At 38.1% G+C, this 19,970-nt stretch overlaps 1 protein-coding gene across 4 annotated transcripts in view; it reads left to right on the top strand.

Annotated features, from left to right (window-relative positions):
• Window positions 1–19,970, top strand: part of Rgs7 (regulator of G protein signaling 7) — a 369,936-nt gene that overhangs the window by 252,207 nt on the left and 97,759 nt on the right. For all 4 annotated transcript variants that reach the window (XM_051186346.1, XM_051186345.1, XM_051186347.1 and 1 more), the window contains exon 4: window positions 11,999–12,049. In XM_051186346.1, the coding sequence (XP_051042303.1) occupies window positions 11,999–12,049 (51 nt within the window). The remainder of the gene's footprint in view (window positions 1–11,998; window positions 12,050–19,970) is intronic.

The following is a 19,970-nucleotide window of genomic DNA, read 5'->3' as shown; positions in this document are numbered from 1 at the left end:
GGATCAAGGATGATGCTATTCAAGGCAGTTGCATTGAAGAGAAATGCAGATGTGGTCACAACTCAACTTCACTGAGACAGAAGAGCTTTAACAGCTGGAGTGGGGACATAAAAGGCCAGCTGTGCTTGCCTATTTGCTGTACCCTAAAGGAAGGGATTTCCTGAGTCTTTGTGATTGGCAGTGGTTTTGACCCTTGAAACAAGTATGCTAAGCAGGTGCATATCATTCCATGGGGACCAGGAGGTGGCAGTTCCTCAGTGTTCCCCACATACAGAATTATGGCCTTGCCCTAGAGAATGACTACTGTGAATTGCAAAGCTGGTTAAGAGGTGAAAAGAGAAATGAGTCAAAGGATTGGAGACAGACTTTATAGTGACCAGGTTTCTAAAGACAGGAGAGTCAGGAGGCTACCATCTGGAAGTGTGATGGGGTCTTGGGTGAGATGTGGTCATCTAAGGGTACTGCTAAATTACATAGTTAACAGGAATCTCTTGCAAAGAAGCCAACTGACAGGAAAGTGAAGTGATGGTTGATTGGAGAGAGAAGAGCCTCTTGGGAGTGAAAGCAGTGATTGACAGTGGGGGTCCCTGACAGAAGTCATCAGGGATCAGACAGACAGAAAACATACTGCTGAAGAGTCAAATAGAGATCCTGGGGATCCAGAACATGAAGTTATAGATGAGGGCAGTGGAGAAGGCAGCAGTTACTCTGATGATGCAGATCTAAGAAGTATCAGTCACAGAGGGAGAAAAAGAACAAAACCACAGATTTGTTAGAGCAGATAAAAGCTCCCATCAAGGTGCTGAGAGGCACCCCAGAGCTTGAGTCCTGCTTGACTTTTTATGGGCTTCTGGGGACCCACCCTCCAGATTCTCTCTCCTTGATGATTGGTCCTGCCTGGGGTATGCTTCCTTCAATAGACTGTTCTCCCTGCCAGGGGACCTTGACATGTGAATCTTGCAAACCTCTGCTTTCTAAGACTTAGAAAGTTGGTTTACTTCCTAAATCTTACAAGCTTTCATTCATCATGAAACATATTTCAATTCCCAGGGAGTTGTTGCACACTACCACCATTACTACCACCACCACCACTACCATCATCATTAATACCACCTATCCTTGAATCAGTAATATCCAGTTTTTGTCATGAAACTCAATAAGGTTTTTTGGATAAAGCCATCTTTCTGCTAATTCTGTACAGAACATCATAGCTGTGCACTGAATACGGATGAGATCTCTAGATGAACACTCAGTGGGTATGCTCAGAAGCAAACCCACGACATGGTCTGAGAAATTCTCCAGACATTTTAAAAAGTAACTACAGCCTTGCTAAGTAAAAGAGCAAGATAATTTAAAAAGCAACCATCTTTGTTTGTTTGTTTATTTAAAACATAATGTGATTGTCTCATTGCTCCCCTCTATCCAGTACTTCATATCACCCCAGCATTGTACTGAACCACTGATAATAAAACAATAAGCCTGCTTATCACAGGAGAATCAGGGCTCTCAAGCAGCTGCCATCCTGTTACAGAGGAGAGCTGAGAGCAAATTACGCATTGTTAGTGATGTAAGCAAATGTAGCTTCTTTGGTTCTACATATTGAAGCAAAGAAAAGCTGTAGGAAACTGCACAGCTCTGTTAACAGCAGAGCTTTCTAGCAGAACTGCCATTCTGTCAGCATCTCTAATTACACTGTAAATGTTAACTCTATTACCCTCTGTCTTCATTCCCCATTTGCAACATAACAACCATCTTGCTTGTTTCCTTTCTGCTCACAGAAATTATCCAAAATTGCCTTTGTAGATAAAATATTGTAATCTATTTGAGGGAAAATGGTGTTTGCACAATTCAGATGATATTTTCTCAAATATATAACCTGGGATTTATTACAACGTACAAATGAATAAAAACAGTTCTTTGTTCTTCAAGGCAAAGCAGAATGTTACAATTTTTTTTTTAACATTTATGTTTTGTCTGAACTGAAAGGCTGGTCAGTCTAATAACTAATTTATCTACAATGAATTTATGGGATGTAGTGGTATTGCATGCTGGCAGGGGAGGTGGGGGGCTGAGCACAGGACCTATTTGTCTACACCTTAACCCTGGGGAACTGGTGACTGGGGAATGGAACTTTACAGATAGAAAATTAACAACTTCAGTGAAATCTTTCTGGGTTAGGTGAATAGACCATGAATATAGTGAAGAGAAATGTCTTTATAGAGTTTAAGGATGGAGAATAAAGAAGGCTGTGTGGAGACTGAGGTCGACTTGAGTTCTGCTGCCTGTGAGAAACGCTGACAGCTGATAAAAGCTGGGAGAGACAGGAATAATAAGTACGCATGCTCCTGCCAAGCCCTACCTTTTAGACATCTGTTCTCCAAAACTGTGAGGGAATATATCAAAATTTCTTCATGCCACTAAAATTTCCCTAGGAAATTAATATATGCATGCTGTATTGATTTGCTAGACCACAACCCTGGAGACAGCAGTGATCAGACTAAGCTGTGAAATAGCATTAGGAAATAAAATATATTTAACTATAGAAATGTTTATAATACTCTAAGTTAAATGAGTAAAGCAACAACTAGTTTGCTAAAATTGAGCCATACATCGAGTTTTCTTATACTTCTTTCTTCACCAAAGTATAGTTTTCATGTCTTTCTTTTGCCTTCATTGTATATCTGACTAAAAGCAGTGAACAGTAATTGTGCCACAGATGATCTCAAAATTTTCTCCATAAGAAAATATAGAGTTAAGTTAGTTAGGCTTTCAAGATGTATTTGAGATGGATAGGCATTCTTCAAACTTTTCATAGACCTACAGAATATGACATTTAAAATGAGTTAGGGTTTTTCTTAACAATGAGACACAACTGCTTCTAGCAATACCACCTGCATCAGAAAGGAAGATGAACATCAAAGAAACTCATTATGGAGTTTACTTCCTATATCGCAAGACTAGCCATTTGAGAAAGAGACTGCTCTTGTCTAGACTGTTTGACTTTATGCTGTATAAACTGGACATGCAGGACCCACAGAAAAATGACTGGTGAAACAAGATGGACAGTGCTACAGAGTTCCTGCTTCATGGAAGAAGAGTCTGCTAGACAGTCTATAGGACACAGAGAAAAGTGACTGACAAACTGCCAATACAGGTAGACAGTTTAAAGTTTGCTGATTTGTGGAGGAATCTGCCAGACACACTATGGCCTATGGGCTGAAGATGAAACATTACAGAAAAACTTCAGGTTACTGACCAGGCAAGATGTCTCTGTCATTTCTAGAGTTTTTATATTTTCTTTTTGTGGTCTTAGATGGAGTTGAAGGCATATAGTTAAGGTTATAGTTTTCCTTAGTTAGGATTAAAGATAAGTTACATATAGGACTTTAGACTCACAAAGATAGGATAGATGATGGAATATTTTCTTTCAATATTGCTAAATGTTAATGAACTAAATATTGTTAACTGTGGTTCTTATTTGATAACTGTTTTGTTATATATTTTGCTATGTTAAGGTTAAAACCCATCTTTTTATTTTAGACAGAAAGAGGAGATGATGGGAGATATCATTCTGTAAATATGCTTCTCATATTGGTTAATGAATAAAGCACTGTTGGGCAATAGGGAAGCAAGATAGGCATGACTGGGAGAGAAGGAGGATTCAGGAAGAAGGAGGGGGGGATTCAACATGAAGGATGGAGAGAGTAGAACTCCAGGCCCTCTCTCTGGTAAGATGAGACCACATGGAAATACTTTTATTAACAGAAATGGGTTAATATTTAAGACAGAGCTAATGAATAAGAAATGCTAGTAACAGGCTAACAGCATTATATCAATACAGTGTCTCTGTGTTATTTGGGGCTGGCACAGCGTTGGAACCAGGCTGGTAGAAAAACATGTTCATAACAGTCAAGTGCTTCCTCTCACAAGTGCCAGTACTTTGTTTTGTCCCTCCTGTTACTATATCTTACTAATAGGATAAGTGAAGAGTTTTAATTATGTAGTGTGACACTACATAATGTAGAGTAATTGGGGGTAGGTAATATTTCTATAGTAGTGCTACTTTCTAGTAATATCTGAACTCACTTGCTGAAATCTTTCTTCCTTGTTATACCTGGGAAGAAGGGAGCTGGTCATTAAGGTGCAGGGTCCCAGTGGCAGACAGGAGTCAGAGTGTGGAGGGCAGTGTCCCCATCAATTTCCTGATGCAGTTTGTTAAAATCTGACCATAGCAACACAACAGATATGGTTGGCATGCATGTCTTTTCTTTTTCTGTATGGAATCACTGATTTGAATGTCCTTGTGAGCCTCTTTTCTCTTTATTGACACAAGGAACAGCAGGCAACAAGGAAAGACACAGGAAATGTGACCCTTGTGTTGCTGAGCATTTCCTGCTTATCCTGTGACTTCTTGTTGTTGATTCAGTTTCTTCTTAGCATCACTTTCCTTCTGCTTTTCTTCCCATACCAGTGTTTTTCTTTAGAAGATCTTAGTGTACAGTCCAGGATGGCCTCAAACTAGCAATCCTCCCTCATTCTTCCAATCCAACCTCTTCTTTTTCTTGAGCATCAAAGCTTTGGGGAAGTAGTCTTGGGCCTTTGGAAGCTCCTGGCCTTGTTTGGCTGTTACTGACTTTTCATGTCCTAGAAGTTTTGGGGACCTCCTCTCTGCTCTAGCTACATGCTGTTCAATTTCTCAGTGTTGGTTGTAGGTTGTGGTCTGTCCCCTGGGTGATCAATGTAAGATGCTTTTCCCCATATTCATCTCTACTACTGTCACTTTCATCCACAGATCCCCAGATATACAGTAGAAATTCTGATTCATGACCCTACTCCATGTACCTGTATTGCTGTATTTTTTTTTTAATTTGGCATAGGATCTTACTATCCCAGACTGGCCTAGAACTCACTATCTTACAGGCTTGACCCGCTATACTTAATTCTTAATTTCTATCAGGTTTACATATCCACAACTCAAGAAGCTATGGGAGCTTTAGGACCTAGCCCTGTTTTCCCAGGTCCTCCTCAGTCCACACCATAGACTTCTGTGGTTGCTGCTTGCTTTCTAACCCCTTCACTGGGCTGCCTGTCTGTGCTCTCTCTCTCTCTCTCTCTCTCTCTCTCTCTCTCTATCTATCTATCTATCTCTCTCTCTCTCTCTCTCTCTCTCTCTCTCTCTCTCTCTCTCTCTCTCTCATTTCATCCAGCTAGGCCTAACCCTATTGCAGAAAGGACAGAGGGTAGTGTTCTTCAGTTTTTAGATCTCTGGACTGTCTGGATTTTTCTGGAAGGATGTATTCCAATCCTCTAATAGTCAACCAAACACTTTCTGTGAAATATTGCATCACAACTTGAAAATAGATTGAAATTGAATTGAAAAGCAAAATTCTTTTGTTTCTCAAATTCACCCCACAGAATCAGAACTAGGGAGCATACTCTCTTAGCCCTCTCTTAATGGTTTTGTCTGCTTGAGTCCAAGCAAAATCCATTTTATTTTACTTTTGGTGTGTATTCCATTTGGCTAAAGTAGAGTGGATCCCAGTCCTGGTTAGAGAGCAGAGCAATCTGTGTGGGACTTACACAATTATATAAAACCATCTCTAGTATGGCTTTATCAGACTTTGGGTCACACTGAGATAGACAACCATGTGGGAAAGAAAATGGTGACACAGATTCTGATGAGGTAATCAATCTTTAATGGAGCTCACATCTCTCCCACCACCGGCACCAAAACTATGTAAACTCGAAAGTCAGAAAACCACAGAGATTCTAATCCCATGCATGTTAACTAACACATTGTTGCATTTTCGAAAAAGAAGCTTTTGTTGTATGGATTTTAATTTAATACTTGCCTCTTGGCCTCTTGAGAGGAAAGAATAAAAAATTACAATTTGCAGCTTTATCTTTGGCAAATTACTCTTATTCCTTTGTCTCTATTAAACCTGTCAGGGAGTGATCAGCCCAGAACAGGGTTCTTAATCCAGTAGAACATTCTCCTCATGTGCCCAAATGACTGAATTTGGGGTTCTCTGTGTTTAAGTCCAGCAATCTTTAAATAAAAACAAGAATTCATAAGATAAACTCAATTATTTGACTCCACGACCAATACCCAGATAGTTGGCTGGTGTTGTTATATGGTTTTCATTCTAACAAACTTCAGGGTAGTCATTCCAAAACAAGGTCTTACTTCTGGCATTTCAGCCCAAAAATTCCAAGTCCATATTTTTCTCATTATTTATCATCATCGTAATTGTCATAATCGACACCATTATTGTGACTATAGGTGTTGTCACTGTCCCTTTTCTCTCAGCAGTCACTCTGAAAAACCTGTCTCTGATATGGCATAAAGGAATAAGAAAATATTCCCTTTTCTCAGCTTGCTCATAGTAAATTGCAAAGGCCTTAAACACACCCTGTCATGTTTTCTATAATCTCTTTGTCCTTGGAGTCTATCACAATTTTGTCAATTCTATGCTACTTTCATTATTCCTGTTTCTCTAAAACTTCTATCACTATTCTGCCTTTGGGCTTTGGGATTTATTATTCTTAGCCTGGAATCTTCTGTCCCAGATAGACACATAATTTATTCAACTGTTTTTTCTTCATATTTGCAATTCAAATCTTACTTTACCAGTAATGTGTGAGTTTCTTCACAGAAATCACAATGATTTGACATATTTATGCTTAGTGTTTACTTACCCCAAACAAAATGTAGTGAGGATTTTTCTTACTGATATCCTCTCAGCTCTCAGCATACAACGATCATGTGTTCACATAAAGTTGAGCCAAAGAAAAGATGAAAAAGGTATGCTGATCTCACACAAAGTAGATTTTACTACAATAAAAGATATAGATTATAGAGGGTTATTGAATTATTATAAACTGGCCATTCCTCTAAGAGGAGATAACAAATGTTAACCTACATGCACCTAGAAGAAAGTGTTGTAGCACATAAGAATGAATGGAGTTTCACCCTCAGCACCTGCCTTCTCTCCTTGCATAACACCTGTCCTCCACTAGTGCCCCCCTTCTTAAGGCATCCCCACCCACAAGAGCCCATATTTAGTCTTTGGCTCTGAGTTAATTATTGAAGCCTAAAGATTAGTTTAGTGTGCAAATATAAGAGAGAACTTTCAGAGTGTCCTTCTGAGTCTGGCTCACTTCACTTAGTGTAATTTGTTCCAGTTCTGTTGTTTATTTGAAAATTTTATAATTTTATTTCTCTATAGTTTTAATTGTTACAGACAAAGATTTAAAATAGATTTAATGTCTACTATGACAATAATATTTCTTTGATTATTTTATATCAATTGATCTTTATATCTCATTCATGCTAATTCTAGACAATTTGGAAAGTACACGTTACATTCTAAGTTACACCCTGTTTCAAAGTATGTTGAGAGGTTAACTTTTTACACTATAAACATTGAGTCCTCTTTAAATGTACCTGGTGTACACCATTCCAGAAAAAATTCCCAGATTTTATTTTTGAAAATAAATTTTTTTTTTGTAGATACATATGAATGTGATGTATGTGTGTGGTGTGCGGATCTGTGTGACTGCACATATGCTTTCCAGAGATAAAGGGGAAATGGCAGGTGTCCTCCTCACTCACCCTGTACTATTCTTTTGAGACAGTCTCTTAATTGAACCTGGAGCTACGTTGCCTGTCAACTAGCAAGCCATAGCCATTCTTGTTCCCCTCCCTCATGCTGGGGCTATAGGTGTATGTAACAGTCATGCCCAGCTTTTTGTGTGGGTACTGAGATCTGATCCCATTCTCCCACTGCTGTGCATATTTTCTCATACTGAGCCATCTCTCCAGCAAATACAAAGTAAGTTCTTTACTTAAAAATGCAATTATAAAAACATAATCACACCTAAATCTACCACAAGGTTCTTTTAAAGTTATTTTAGTGTGCATAAAATGTGACTTTTTTCACATACCAAAACAACAAGCAAAATAAAAACAAACAAACAAAACCCTATATTCTACTCTTCAGGAATATAGTAATCCCTCAGTGTAAAGCACATTTATGTTCATAAGGCAGATTCACATATTCATTTTATTAAAAATGACTCCAAGCTTCATCTCTTTTTTAGCAGAGGAAGCTGAAAGGTGGCTATAGTTTTTACTGCTTGTTTTGTCTGTCAAGATCCAATCTTTCTTGAATGTGTTTCAACCCACCAATATTTATGCTCCATTATCTCAATTTTCTCCCCTATTTTTATTGAAGAATAAGGTTGTGCCACCCCAAGCTGAGAGTCAGAAACTATTGAAGCACAGTTTCATCCTCAAACTTCGGACTGGCTTTGATTCCAGATATGTAAGTCTAGGGGCTATGAGCCTTAAGTCTACTTCATTGATGAGGCAAAATGGTAAAAACCAATGAACACCTTGCCGTTCCTTGACTGCCTTTTGGTAGGACTGGTCTTTATGGGTCCAATGCAGGCAAGTACAGTTGATGCCTTTTAATGATTTGTAGACAGATTTCTGGCCTTGCCATGTCCGGCAGCTATTCAGTCCAAAATAAACACACAGATTCTTATATGAATTATAAACTATTTGGCCTATGGCTCGGGCTACTTATTGGCTATCTCTCAGTTAATTATTAACACATTTCTATTAATCTATATATTTCCACGTGGTCATGGCTTACTGGTGATGCCCAAGTATCTTGCTTCCTTGGCAACTACATGGTATCTCCCGTAAAACTCACTCTCTGTGTTCCTCTTCCCAGAATTCTCCTAGTCTGGTAGTCTGGTAGTTCCGCCTATATTTCCTGCCTGGCTGAATCCTGCCTGTCCATTGGCCAAAGCAGCTTTATTCATCTCTTATTAGAGAAACATATTTATAGCATACAGCAATGGTCTCTCTTCACCTTTTATCTTATCTTACAGTTCTTACATATTTCCTGTTCCCACTTCTGCTATGTTTCATGAGCCTTAGAGGGGGTGTTTTAAGTGATTTATAAGGGGCCCATATCTGTTGCCTATTTTCTGCATTTTGGTCAGTCACAAGTGAATCTACTACTCTTCACTGGAAGGAGAGGCTTTTTTAATAAGACTGGGAGGTTCTTTTGACTTAAGTTTTTCTCTATTAACATGGCCTTATCTGGAGGCTGGAGAGATGGCTCAGTGGTTAAGAGCACTGGCTGTTCTTCCAGAGGACCCAGGTTCAATTCCCAGCACCCACATGGCAGCTCAAAAACAAAACAAAACAAAACAAAACAAAACAAAAAAACAAAACAAAAAAAAAACATGGCCTTATCTGTATGATTATACCTTTCATAAATTGAGATCTGTGCCTCATATCCTTACATTCTTCAGAACTTGTATCATGAAGGGTTGCTTGATTTTGTTCAAGGCCTTTTCTGCATCTAATGAGATAAATGACCATGTGGTTTCTATCTGAGTTTGTTTTTGTGTTGGATCACCTTTAATGATTTATATCCCTGCATCCTTGAGTTGAAACTACTTTGATCATGGTGGTTGGTATTCTTGAACTCAGCTTGGAAATATTTTGTTGATAAATTTTGAATCTGTGTTTCACCAAAGAGTGGCCTATAATTTTCTCTTTTTGTTGGGTCTTTGTCAGATTTTAGAATCAGAGTAATACTGGCTTAGTAAAAAGAATTTGGAAGTGTTCCTTTTCTATTTTACAGAATAACATGCGGAGGGTTGGCATTAACTTTTATTTGGAGAGCTTGTAAAATTCTCTGCTGAATGTGTCTGTACTTGTGCTTAGAAAAGGATATATTTCCAGGGGAGAAAATGAATCAGAACAGTGGGAATGGTTAGAAACTGACATGACAAAGGCCATATTAGAGATGGAGCTCTTATGTCACCTTTTTGTGGGCTCATATGTATGTGGCATATTTGTATGTGGATGTGGCCTTGCCTCTGTTTATATGTGTGAAGGCCATGGGTAAATATTAGGTGTCTCCCTTTATCATACTTTGCCTTACTGCTTTGTAGAAGAAGTCAATGAGCCTGAAACTTACTTATATTTCAGTTACACTGGCTAGCCAGTAAGCCCTTAGATCAGCCTACTCCATTTCTGTTATTGGAGTTGCAGGTATATACTACTGTAATTCGATTAATGAAAACCCAGAGACAGATATTGGGGTTCAAGCTGAGATCAGAGAAGCAAAGCAGCTGGCTATTAGCTCTTACCTCTACCTCAGGTGGAAAGGGCTGTCCTGTCCTCAGCATGGCTAGAGAATAAATCTCTGAGACTGACCACTCAATGCCCTGCTCCTATCTTATATATATCTCTCTAAAGCTGTGGTTAAAAGCTTGGAATCCCAAGTGCTGAGATCTCCTTTGTGTGAGCTGTTTCTCTTTTAGACTGATTCACTCTAATGTAATCCTGGGGGTCTTTGAAGTCACAGAGATCCATCTGCCTTTTAAAGGTGTGTGCCACAACTGCCCAGCTTCTATAACTAATTAGTGTGACTGGTGGAATTAAAAGTGTATATTACCATTGCCTAGATGTATGGCTATGACTAGCTTTGCATTTTGATCTCCAGTGGCTTTATTAAATCATAAACAATATATCACCACATTCTACCACCACTGCTTTTTCATGAGTGCTGCAGATGCAAAACTCAGGTTCTCATGCTTGTGCACTGAGCTACCTACACAGCTCCTCTTGAACTTTTTGCCAGCTTGTCAATCATGCCTTTCTGTTACATACAGTTCTACATACAACTCCATTCATATCTAGTATCATAAGCATCTTACTCTCTACCAGGGGGGATGGGGTTTAGAACTATAATGAGGTATAGTTTACCTTGAGGTAAGGTACAGTGCCTCTGTGCCTGGCCCACATGTTCTAGCTTGTTCTAGCTGGCTTTGACTGGGAAGTTTCATCTTTGCCAATAGATTTTCTCAAGATGCTAATTTTGCAGCCCTGTTCTAAGGCTTCCCAGACCCCATTCTCCTCACTTCTAGCCCTACTGTCCTACCTCTGTGCCATAGGCTAACCTGGGGACTACTGTGTAGTCCGCAACAGCCTCAGCCTTGCCAGCAAGACACCTTCGGTCTCCAGAGTGCTGGCACCAGCACTTCAGGCTTCTTTTTTACTCCTTAATATTCATTGGAAAATTCTTGTTGAATTTCTTAAACACACTTTGTGTTATTTCTCTGCTGAAAAACATGTGCCTTATTTGTAAGGAAAAAAGTTCAAATAATTTTTAGCTGAGAATTTTAGATTGTAAAATGCATACATCGTTCCCTGACTTTCAAATTCCTTTCCCTAGAGCTCAATATGCAAACAGAGAACAATAAATGGAATCTACTGTTTTCTGTCATTTAATATCTTAGGTCCCTGTAGCATCTCTCTTCTTTTTATAAATCAAATGCTGTCTTTAGAGTCTAGCAGAGACTTTCTCATTTCATGTTAGGAGGTGGAGTCCTGCTTTATTTAGTTGATTGAATTGTTCATTGTGAGCAGGGGCTCAGCTTCAAATAGTCAGGGATGAACTTGAGAGTCTGCTTTGTGTCCTATAATATTATGTATTTGTTCACACAGCTGTGAGGTGCTGTGCTCCAAACTCCAACAAAGGATCCCAGGCATTTCAGTGAAGGGCTGAGGTGGCTGCTGTATCCGAGAAGACAAAAGTGAAGGTCAAGGAAGTTGTCTTTACCCAAGAATCTTGAGGTTCTTAAAAACAAGGAGCCTGCATGCAGTCAGAAAGAATAAGACTATATGAAGTCACAGGGGCCTAAAGCCTCCAGGAATACTAACGACCCAAAGACATTGTTGGCTTGGCTTGATATAACTACAAGGACAAGATAAAGACAATCAAAAAAATCAAAAATTGGGGGGAGCTTCTGGAAAGTTGTATTCATGCCATGGCAAGATTTGTGCCTAAAACATGACATTTAATAAACTTAATGACTAAAGCATTAAAATCAATTAAAATACAATATAAATAATAAATCATAAACCATATTAAAAGGCTCACATCTATTTGTGCTTTTCTTTTTCTAGGGTCAGACATTGTTCAGTGGTTAATAAAGAACTTAACTATAGAAGATCCAGGTAAATAAGTCATTTTTCCCTTGCTATATTATTTTTTCTTTGTGTTTTTTTTAATCAATGTGTTTTTCTCAAGGCTATTTAAAGTAATAAGCAAATTTCATGAAAATAAATGTAATTAAATTTGAACAATATGTTTAGTGTTTACACAAAGTCAACAACATTCAACTAAAACTAAATATATTTGTATAATTTTCACATGTATAATGATCCATTTTGTATTATATATTTATGGTTGTTTGTGATTTTTAGACTATATTATATATGTATATATACATAAATAATTGTGCATGTAATTATTGCAAAATCATGATACATCTCTTTAGGACTCTTTAAAGTAAACCTCAATTTATCATTTGCATTAGTTCTACTTTTGAATGAGATTTGAAAACAATGTGCCTTTTATATTCTAATTTTTGGTCATGTGTATGTTTGTCTGATATTCTCACTGAAATCCTGAACTCATTTACTTTGGTAGACAGGGTTAGTTCTGTGGCTGAGCACTGAATTCCTAAGTTGGAAGCAACTTTTACCAGCTTGTATTTTGTGTCTTGTGGAGGAAACTCCTACACTTATGAATCATTCAATGACTTTTGAGAATGTGATATAAAAGCCTTCACGTGTGGCTAAATGTTTATGTCACCAAAATACAAATAGCTCTGCTGCTTAGTGGAGATGATGAGAATGGAATAGCTTTTAAGGGACAGAAATTCCAGCAATGGGGAAGGATAGACATGGTAGGAGACAGTGTGGGTGGCACACTGACCTGTATAACACAACACTCTATTGCCTGGCAAGTGAGGCTTATGTCTTTTGTTCTCCTCTGCTGATAAAAGCTGATTACCACCTTAGAATGATTCAAACTTGATGATTTTGCCTTTTATGAAACCACTCCATCAGAAAGTGTAGCTTGAAATATATATATATATATATATATATATATACATATATATATATATATATATATATATATATATATATATCTCCATGCTCAGTTGATAAATGAGCTTTGAAAATGTTTCTCCAGTAGGTTCAGAGAGACTAAACGTGTTAAGTAAAGAATGAATCAGCTATTGTACAGCACTGCACTGTCACTAAATGAGAGAGGAAATACTTACAATGAAAGGAAGAAACACTTTCAAAGTTCACAGTTCAATTATATGCCACTAGTATTCCCGATTTGCATAACTATAGCAGTTCAGAAAATGGTACCAAATATGCTACTGATTTGAAACCAACAACAGTAATAATATAGACCAAAGCATTAAAAATTAATTCAAAAGATTATTTTTCTCTAACACTTGGATAGTTTCTCCTTTTAAATTTTTGGCATGGAATCCATCCTGTATCCCATGCTGGCCTGAAAATTATCATGCAGTTCACGCTTTTCGGTTATGTTATGACACACTAAAAAAAAAAAATGTTTTTTTAACATGTGGGTTTATTTCTTTGAATGAACAAGTTTACTCTATCTGGAGTACAAGCTTCTCTGTTAGGTTTTAAGGAATGTAAAAGATGCACCAGTGATGGTCCTGCTTGTGTAACGTTGCACACACAGTCTGCTCTCAACTAAAAGTGGTTAGCAATGCAGTTGGCATTAAGAGTGCTGCTTTGATGGCTTTATGAACAGGGCTGTTTGGAATGGAGACTGTGTTGTTATGACTATGTCTGGCTTACTTTGGACCTCACCAATGTTCTGAATCAGTTTAAAAATGAAAGAGAATCAAATGCCTGGTTTCTGCTTGTCTAGTGTCCTATCTGGTAGCAAAATTTTGTTTGATGACCTAAATGGACAATTTGAAGTTCTAAATGTCAGCGATTTGTTGAAAGAAGATTTTGTGAAAACCATCTGAAAAATAAGACCAAATGTGGATCCAATAGCCCATGTGGAGCAAACATAGTTTCGTGATCTTCAGGATTAGTCCAAGACCACTGGGTTTATGTTGTTTACATTAGTATTTAATGTTTCACTAACCAATACCTGAGTACCTTTCATGTCCATTACAGCAATTTAGTGTCATCAGACACTGAGGCACAATGTGCTGTTCCTTTCTAAATAAAGTTCCATCATATATATGAATATATGTATATATGTATATATGTATATATATGTGTGTGTGTGCGTGTATATATGTATATATATATAATTTATTTATTTTTATTTTACATATCAATCCCAGTTCCCTCCCCCTCCCTCTTTCTCTCTCTCCCACCCTCTCATGCCCCCCTCCCACCCTCCACTCCCACCCATCCTGAGCTCCACATGTAGGGTGATGCCCTCCAGGATGGGTCACCTAATTCTGCCAAGTCATTTGGAGCAGGGACTAGGACTTCTCTCCTGTCTCTAGGTTAAGGGAGTGTCCCTCCATAGAGGTTATACCCTCAAAATCCTTTTAGGCACCAGGAATACATCCTGGTTCCACTGTCCAAGGTCCCTTAGACTGCTCTGGCCTTCTAACTGAGACCCATGTTCAAGGGGTCTGAGTCAGTCCCAAGCTGGATTCCCAGCTATCAGTCTGGGATCCATTAGCTCCTCCTTGTTCAGGTCAATTTTTTCTATGTGTTTCTGTAGCCTGGTCTTGTCCTCCCTCTCTGCATCTGGATTACAGTTTCTCTCAGTGTTTAGTTGTGGGTGTTTGCTTCTGTTTCCATCAGCAACTAGATGAGGGCTCCATGATGGTGGATAAGTTAGTCATCGATCTCATTATCAGGGAAAGGCATTTATGGTAGCCTTTTCACTGTTGCTCAGATTGTTAGTTGGGGTCAGGCATGTAGGTCTCTGAACATTTCTCTAGGTTCAGTTTTCTCTTGAAACCTATAATGGCTCCCTCTTTTGTTCTCTCTCTCTCTCCCCTCTCTCTCTCTCTCTCTTCTCTCTCGTCTGTTCCTCCCCTGACTCAATCTTCCTAGTCCCACGTATTTTCCACTCCTCCCCTTCTCTTTCTCCTAGTTCCCTCTCCACTCACTTCCCCCTTCCCCATATGCTCTGGACATCTTGCCCCTTTCCCCTTCTGTGAGGTAACTTATATGCATCTCTTAGAATCCTCCTTGTATCCTATTTTCTCTGGCGATGTGGATTATAGGTTGGTGATTCTTTGCTCTATGTCTAAAATCCGTATATGAGCAAGTATATATCATGTTCCTCTTTTTGTGACTGGGTTACCTCATTCAGGAGGGTTTCTTTAAGGTCCATCCACTTGCCTTTGAATGTCAAGATTCCATTGTTTTTTTCCCCCCGCATAGTATTCCGTTGTGTAAATGTGCCAAAACTTTTTTTCCATTCTTCAGTTGAGGGGTATCTAGGTTACTTCCAGGTTCTTGTTGTTACAAATAGTGCTGCTATGAACATAGTTGAGCACATGTCTTTGTTGCATGGATGTGGATCATTTGGGTATATGCCTAAGAGGTGGATTGCCGGGTCCTGTGGTAGACTGATTCCCATTCTTCCTGAGGAACCACCATATTGATCTCCAAAATGGTCGTACACCTTTGCACTCCCATCAGTAGTGAAGGAGTGTTCTCCTTTCTCCACATGCTCTCCAGCATAAGTTGTCATTGGTGTTTCTAATTTTAGCCATTCTGGCAGGAGTAAGATGGTATCTCAAAGTTGTTTTGATTTGCATTTCCCTGATAACTAAGGATGTTGAGCATTTTCTTAAGTGTCTTTCAGCCTTTTTGATTTCCTCTATTCAGAGTTCTCTGTTCAGTTCTGTACCCCATTTTTAAATAGGCTTATTTGGCGTTTTGTGACTAGTTTCTTGAGTTCTTTGTATACTTTGGAGATCAGCCCTCTGTCAGATGTAGGATTGGTGAAGATCTTTTCCCAGTCTGTGGGCTGCTGTTTGTTCTTGTCAACTATGTCCTTTGCCTTACAGAAGCTTCTCAGTTTGAGGAGGTTCCATTTATTAATTGTCGATCTCAGTGTCTTTGCTATTGGTATTACGTTCAGGAAACAATCTCCTGTACCAACTTGTTCAGGGTGCCTCCCATTTCCTATTCTAAGAGGTTCATAGTGGCTGGATTTATGTTGAGTTCTTTGGTCCATTTGGACTTGGGTTTTGTGCATGGAGACAGACATGGGTCTATCTGCAGTCTTCTACACACCCTCATCCAATTGTGCCAGCACCATTTGTTGAAGATGCTTTCCTCTTCTCATTGTATTCTTCTGGCTGTTTTGTCAAAAATCAGGTGTTCATAAGTGTGTAGGTTAATATCAGGATTTTCTATTCCATTCCATTGGTCTACTTGTCTATTTTTGTGCCAATACCAGGCTGTCTTCAGAACTATAGTTCTGTAGTAGAGCTTAAAGTCGGAAATGGTGATGCCTCCTGAAGTTCTTTTATTGTACAGGGTTGTTTTGCCTATCCTGCGTCATTTGTTTTTCCAAATCAAGTTGATTACTATCCTTTCAAGGTCAGTGAAGAATTGTGCTGGGATTTTAGCGGGGATTGCATTAAATCTGTAGATTGCTTTTGGCAAGATTGCCATTTTTACTATGTGTATCCTACCTATCCAAGAACATGGGAGATCTTTCCATCTTCTGGTATCTTTTTTAATTTCTTTCTTTAAAGACACAAAGTACTTATTATATAGGTCTTTTGCTTGTTTGGTAAGTGTAAGCCCAAGATTATTTTATGTTGCTTGTGGCTATTGTAAAGGGTGATGTTTCTCTGATTTCTTACTCAGCTCTTTTGTCGTCTGTATAAAGTAGTGCTACTGATTTTTTTGAGTTTGTCTTGTATCTTGCTATGCTAGTTTGCTGAAGGTGTTTATCAGCTGTAGGAGTTCCCTGGTAGAGTTTTTTGGGTTGCTTATGTAAACTGTCATATCATCTGTCAATAGTGAAAGGTAGACTTCTTCCTTTCCAATCTGTATTCCCTTGATCTCCTTTTGTTGTCTTATTGCTTTAGCTAGAACTCCAAGTACAATATTGAAGAGATATGGAGAGAGAGGGCAGCCTTGTCTCATTCCTGATTTTAGAGGAATCACCTTAAGCTTCTCTCCATTCATTTTGATGTTGACTGTTGGTTTACTGTATATCGCTTTTATTATGTTTAGGAATGTTCCTGTCTCTAAGACCTTTATCATGAAAGAGTATTGAATTTTGTCAAAGGCTTTTCCAGAATATGGGGAGATGATCATATGATTTTTCTTTTTCAGGTTGTTTATGTGGTGGATCACGTTCATAAATTTTTGTATGTTAAACCATCCCTGCAACCCAGGGATGAAGCCTACTTGGTCATGGTGAATAATTTCTATGATGTACTGTTGGATTCTGTTTGCCAGTATTTTTTGAGTATTTGAGCATCAGTGTTCATGAAGGATATTGGTCTGTAGTTTTCTTTCTTGTTTGTGTTTTTGTGTGGCTTGGGTACCAAGGTATTGTGGCCTCATAAAATGAGTTTGGTAATGAACCTTCTGTTTCTATTGTGTGAAACAATTTGAGGAGTATTGGTATTAGCTCTTCCTTGAATTTCTAGTAGAATTCTGTATTGAAGCTATTTGGCCCTGGGCTTTTTTTTTTTTTTTTTTTTTTAGTTGGAAGGCCTTTCATTAGGGGTCTATTTAAGTTGTTTGTCTGTTCTTGATTTAATTTTGATAGGTGATAGTTATTCATAAAATTTTCCATTTCTTTTGAATTTTCAAATTTTGTGGAGTACAAGTTTTCAAAGTATGACCTGACAATTGTCTGGATTTCCTCAGTGTCCATTGTTATGTCCTGCTTTTCATTTCTGGTTTTATTAATTTGCATGTTCTCTTTCTGCTTCACGGTTAGTTTGGATAAAGGTTTCTCTATCTTGTTGATTTTCTCGAAAAACTAACTCTTTGTTGCATTGATATTTTTGTATTGTTTTCCTGGTTTCTACTTTATTGATTTCAGCCCTCAAATTGATTATTTCCTGGCATCTACTCCTCCGGGGTAAGTTTGCTTCTTTTTGTTCTAAGGCTTTCACTTGTGCTGTTAATTCTCTAATGTGACTATCCACTTTTTTTTTTTTTTTTCATATGGGCACTTAGTGCAGTGAACTTCTCTCGTAGCACTGCCTTCAAGGTGTCCCATAAGTTCGGGTATATTGTATCCTCATTCTCATTGAATTTAGGAAGCCCTGGATTTCTTTCTTTATTTCTTCTTTGACCCAGGTGTGGTGCAATTACACATTGTTCAGTTTCCATGAGTTTGTAGGGTTTCTGCAATTTGTGTTGTTGTTGAATTCCAACTTTAAAGCATGGTGGTCTGATAAGATACAGGGGAGTATTCCAATTTTTTGTATCTGTTGAGGTTTGTTATGTCACCTAGTATGTGGTCGATTTCAGAGAAGGTTCTATGTGGAGCAGTGAAGAAGATATATTCTTTTGTGTTTGAATGGAATGTTTTATAGATGTCTATTAAACCCAATTGAGACATAAGTTCTGTTAGTTCTTTTGTTTCTTTGTTAAGTTTCTGACTGGTGGCCCTGTCTAGTGGTGAGAATGGAGTGTTGAAATCTCCCACTATAAGTTTGTGAGGTTTTATGTGAGCTTTGAGTTTTAGTAGTATTTCTTTTATGAACGTGGGTGCCTTTGTATTTGGGGTATAGATGTTCAGAATTGAGACTTTGTATTAATGGATTTTTCCTGTGATGAATACAAAATGACTATCTTCATCTCTTTTGATTGATTTTAGTTTGAAGTCTTACTTGTTAGATATTAGGATAGCCACACCTGCTTGCTTCTTGAGTCCATTTGATTGGAAGAATTTTTCCCAAACCTTTACCCTGAGGTAATGTCTGTCTTTGAAGCTTAGGTGTGTTTCTTGTATGCAGCAGAAGGATGGATTCTATCTTTGTATCCATTCTGTTAGCTTGTGTCTTTTTATAATCCAACCAAGATCATTAATGTTGAGGGAAAGTAAAAGTAAGGACTATTGATTGTTAATGCTTTTTTTTTTTTTTTTTTTTTTTTTTTTAGATTTGTTGTTGGCGGTGCTATTGTGAATATATTTGTCCTGCTTTATCCTTGGGTTCTGGTGAAGTGGGATTATCTATTGCCTATGTCTTGTTGACTGTAGTTAACTGCCTTGGGTTGGAGTTTTCCTTCCAGAACTTTGTGGAGGGCTGTGAAAATCTGGCTTTGTCATTAAATATGGTATTTCCTCCATCAATAATGATTGAGAGTTTTGCTTGGTATAGTAACCTGGGCTGCCATCTGTAGAACATCTATCTAGGACCTTCTGGCCTTGGGAGTTTCCATAGAGAAGTCAGGTGTAATTTTGTTAGGTCTTCCTTTATATATTACCTGGCCTTTTATCTTCTCTGCTTTTAATATTCTTTCTTTATTCTGTATGTTAGCTATTTTGATTATTATGTGTCCATGGGTCTCTTTTCTTTGGTCCAGTCTATTTGGTGTTTGGTATGCTTCTGGTACTCTCATAGGCATGTCCTTCTTCAGATTGGGAAAGTTTTCTTCAATGATTTCGTTGAATATGTTTTCAGCACATTTGAGCTGGGCTTCTTCGCCTTCTTCTATGCCTATTATTCTTAGGTTTGACCTTTTCACCGTGTCCCACAGTTCCTGGATGTTTTGTGTTAAGGATTTGTTGGATTTAAGATTTTCTTTGGTCGATGGATCTATTTCCTCTAGTTTATCTTCAGCTCCTGAGATTCTCTTTTCCATCTCTTGTATTCTGTTGGTTAGGCTTGTATCTGTTCCCGATTGTTTGCCAGTTTTTCTATTTCCAGCATTCCTTCAGTTTGTGTTTTCTTTATTGTCTATATTTCAATTTTCAAGTCTTGAACTATTTCCTTCACCTGCTTATTTGTTTTTTCTTGGCTTTTCATACTTTAAGAAATTTGTTGATTTCTTCCAAATTTTTGTTTTTTGGTTTTTTTTTTTTTTTCCTTTCTTCTATTTCTTTAAGGGATTTTCTCACATTTTCTTTGAGGGC

This window comes from Phodopus roborovskii, unplaced genomic scaffold (genome assembly GCF_943737965.1).
Source record: "Phodopus roborovskii unplaced genomic scaffold, PHOROB, whole genome shotgun sequence".
NCBI classification, from domain to species: Eukaryota; Metazoa; Chordata; class Mammalia; order Rodentia; family Cricetidae; genus Phodopus; species Phodopus roborovskii.
Note: the sequence above shows the minus strand (reverse complement) of the source record. Positions and strands in the feature narration are given on the sequence as shown.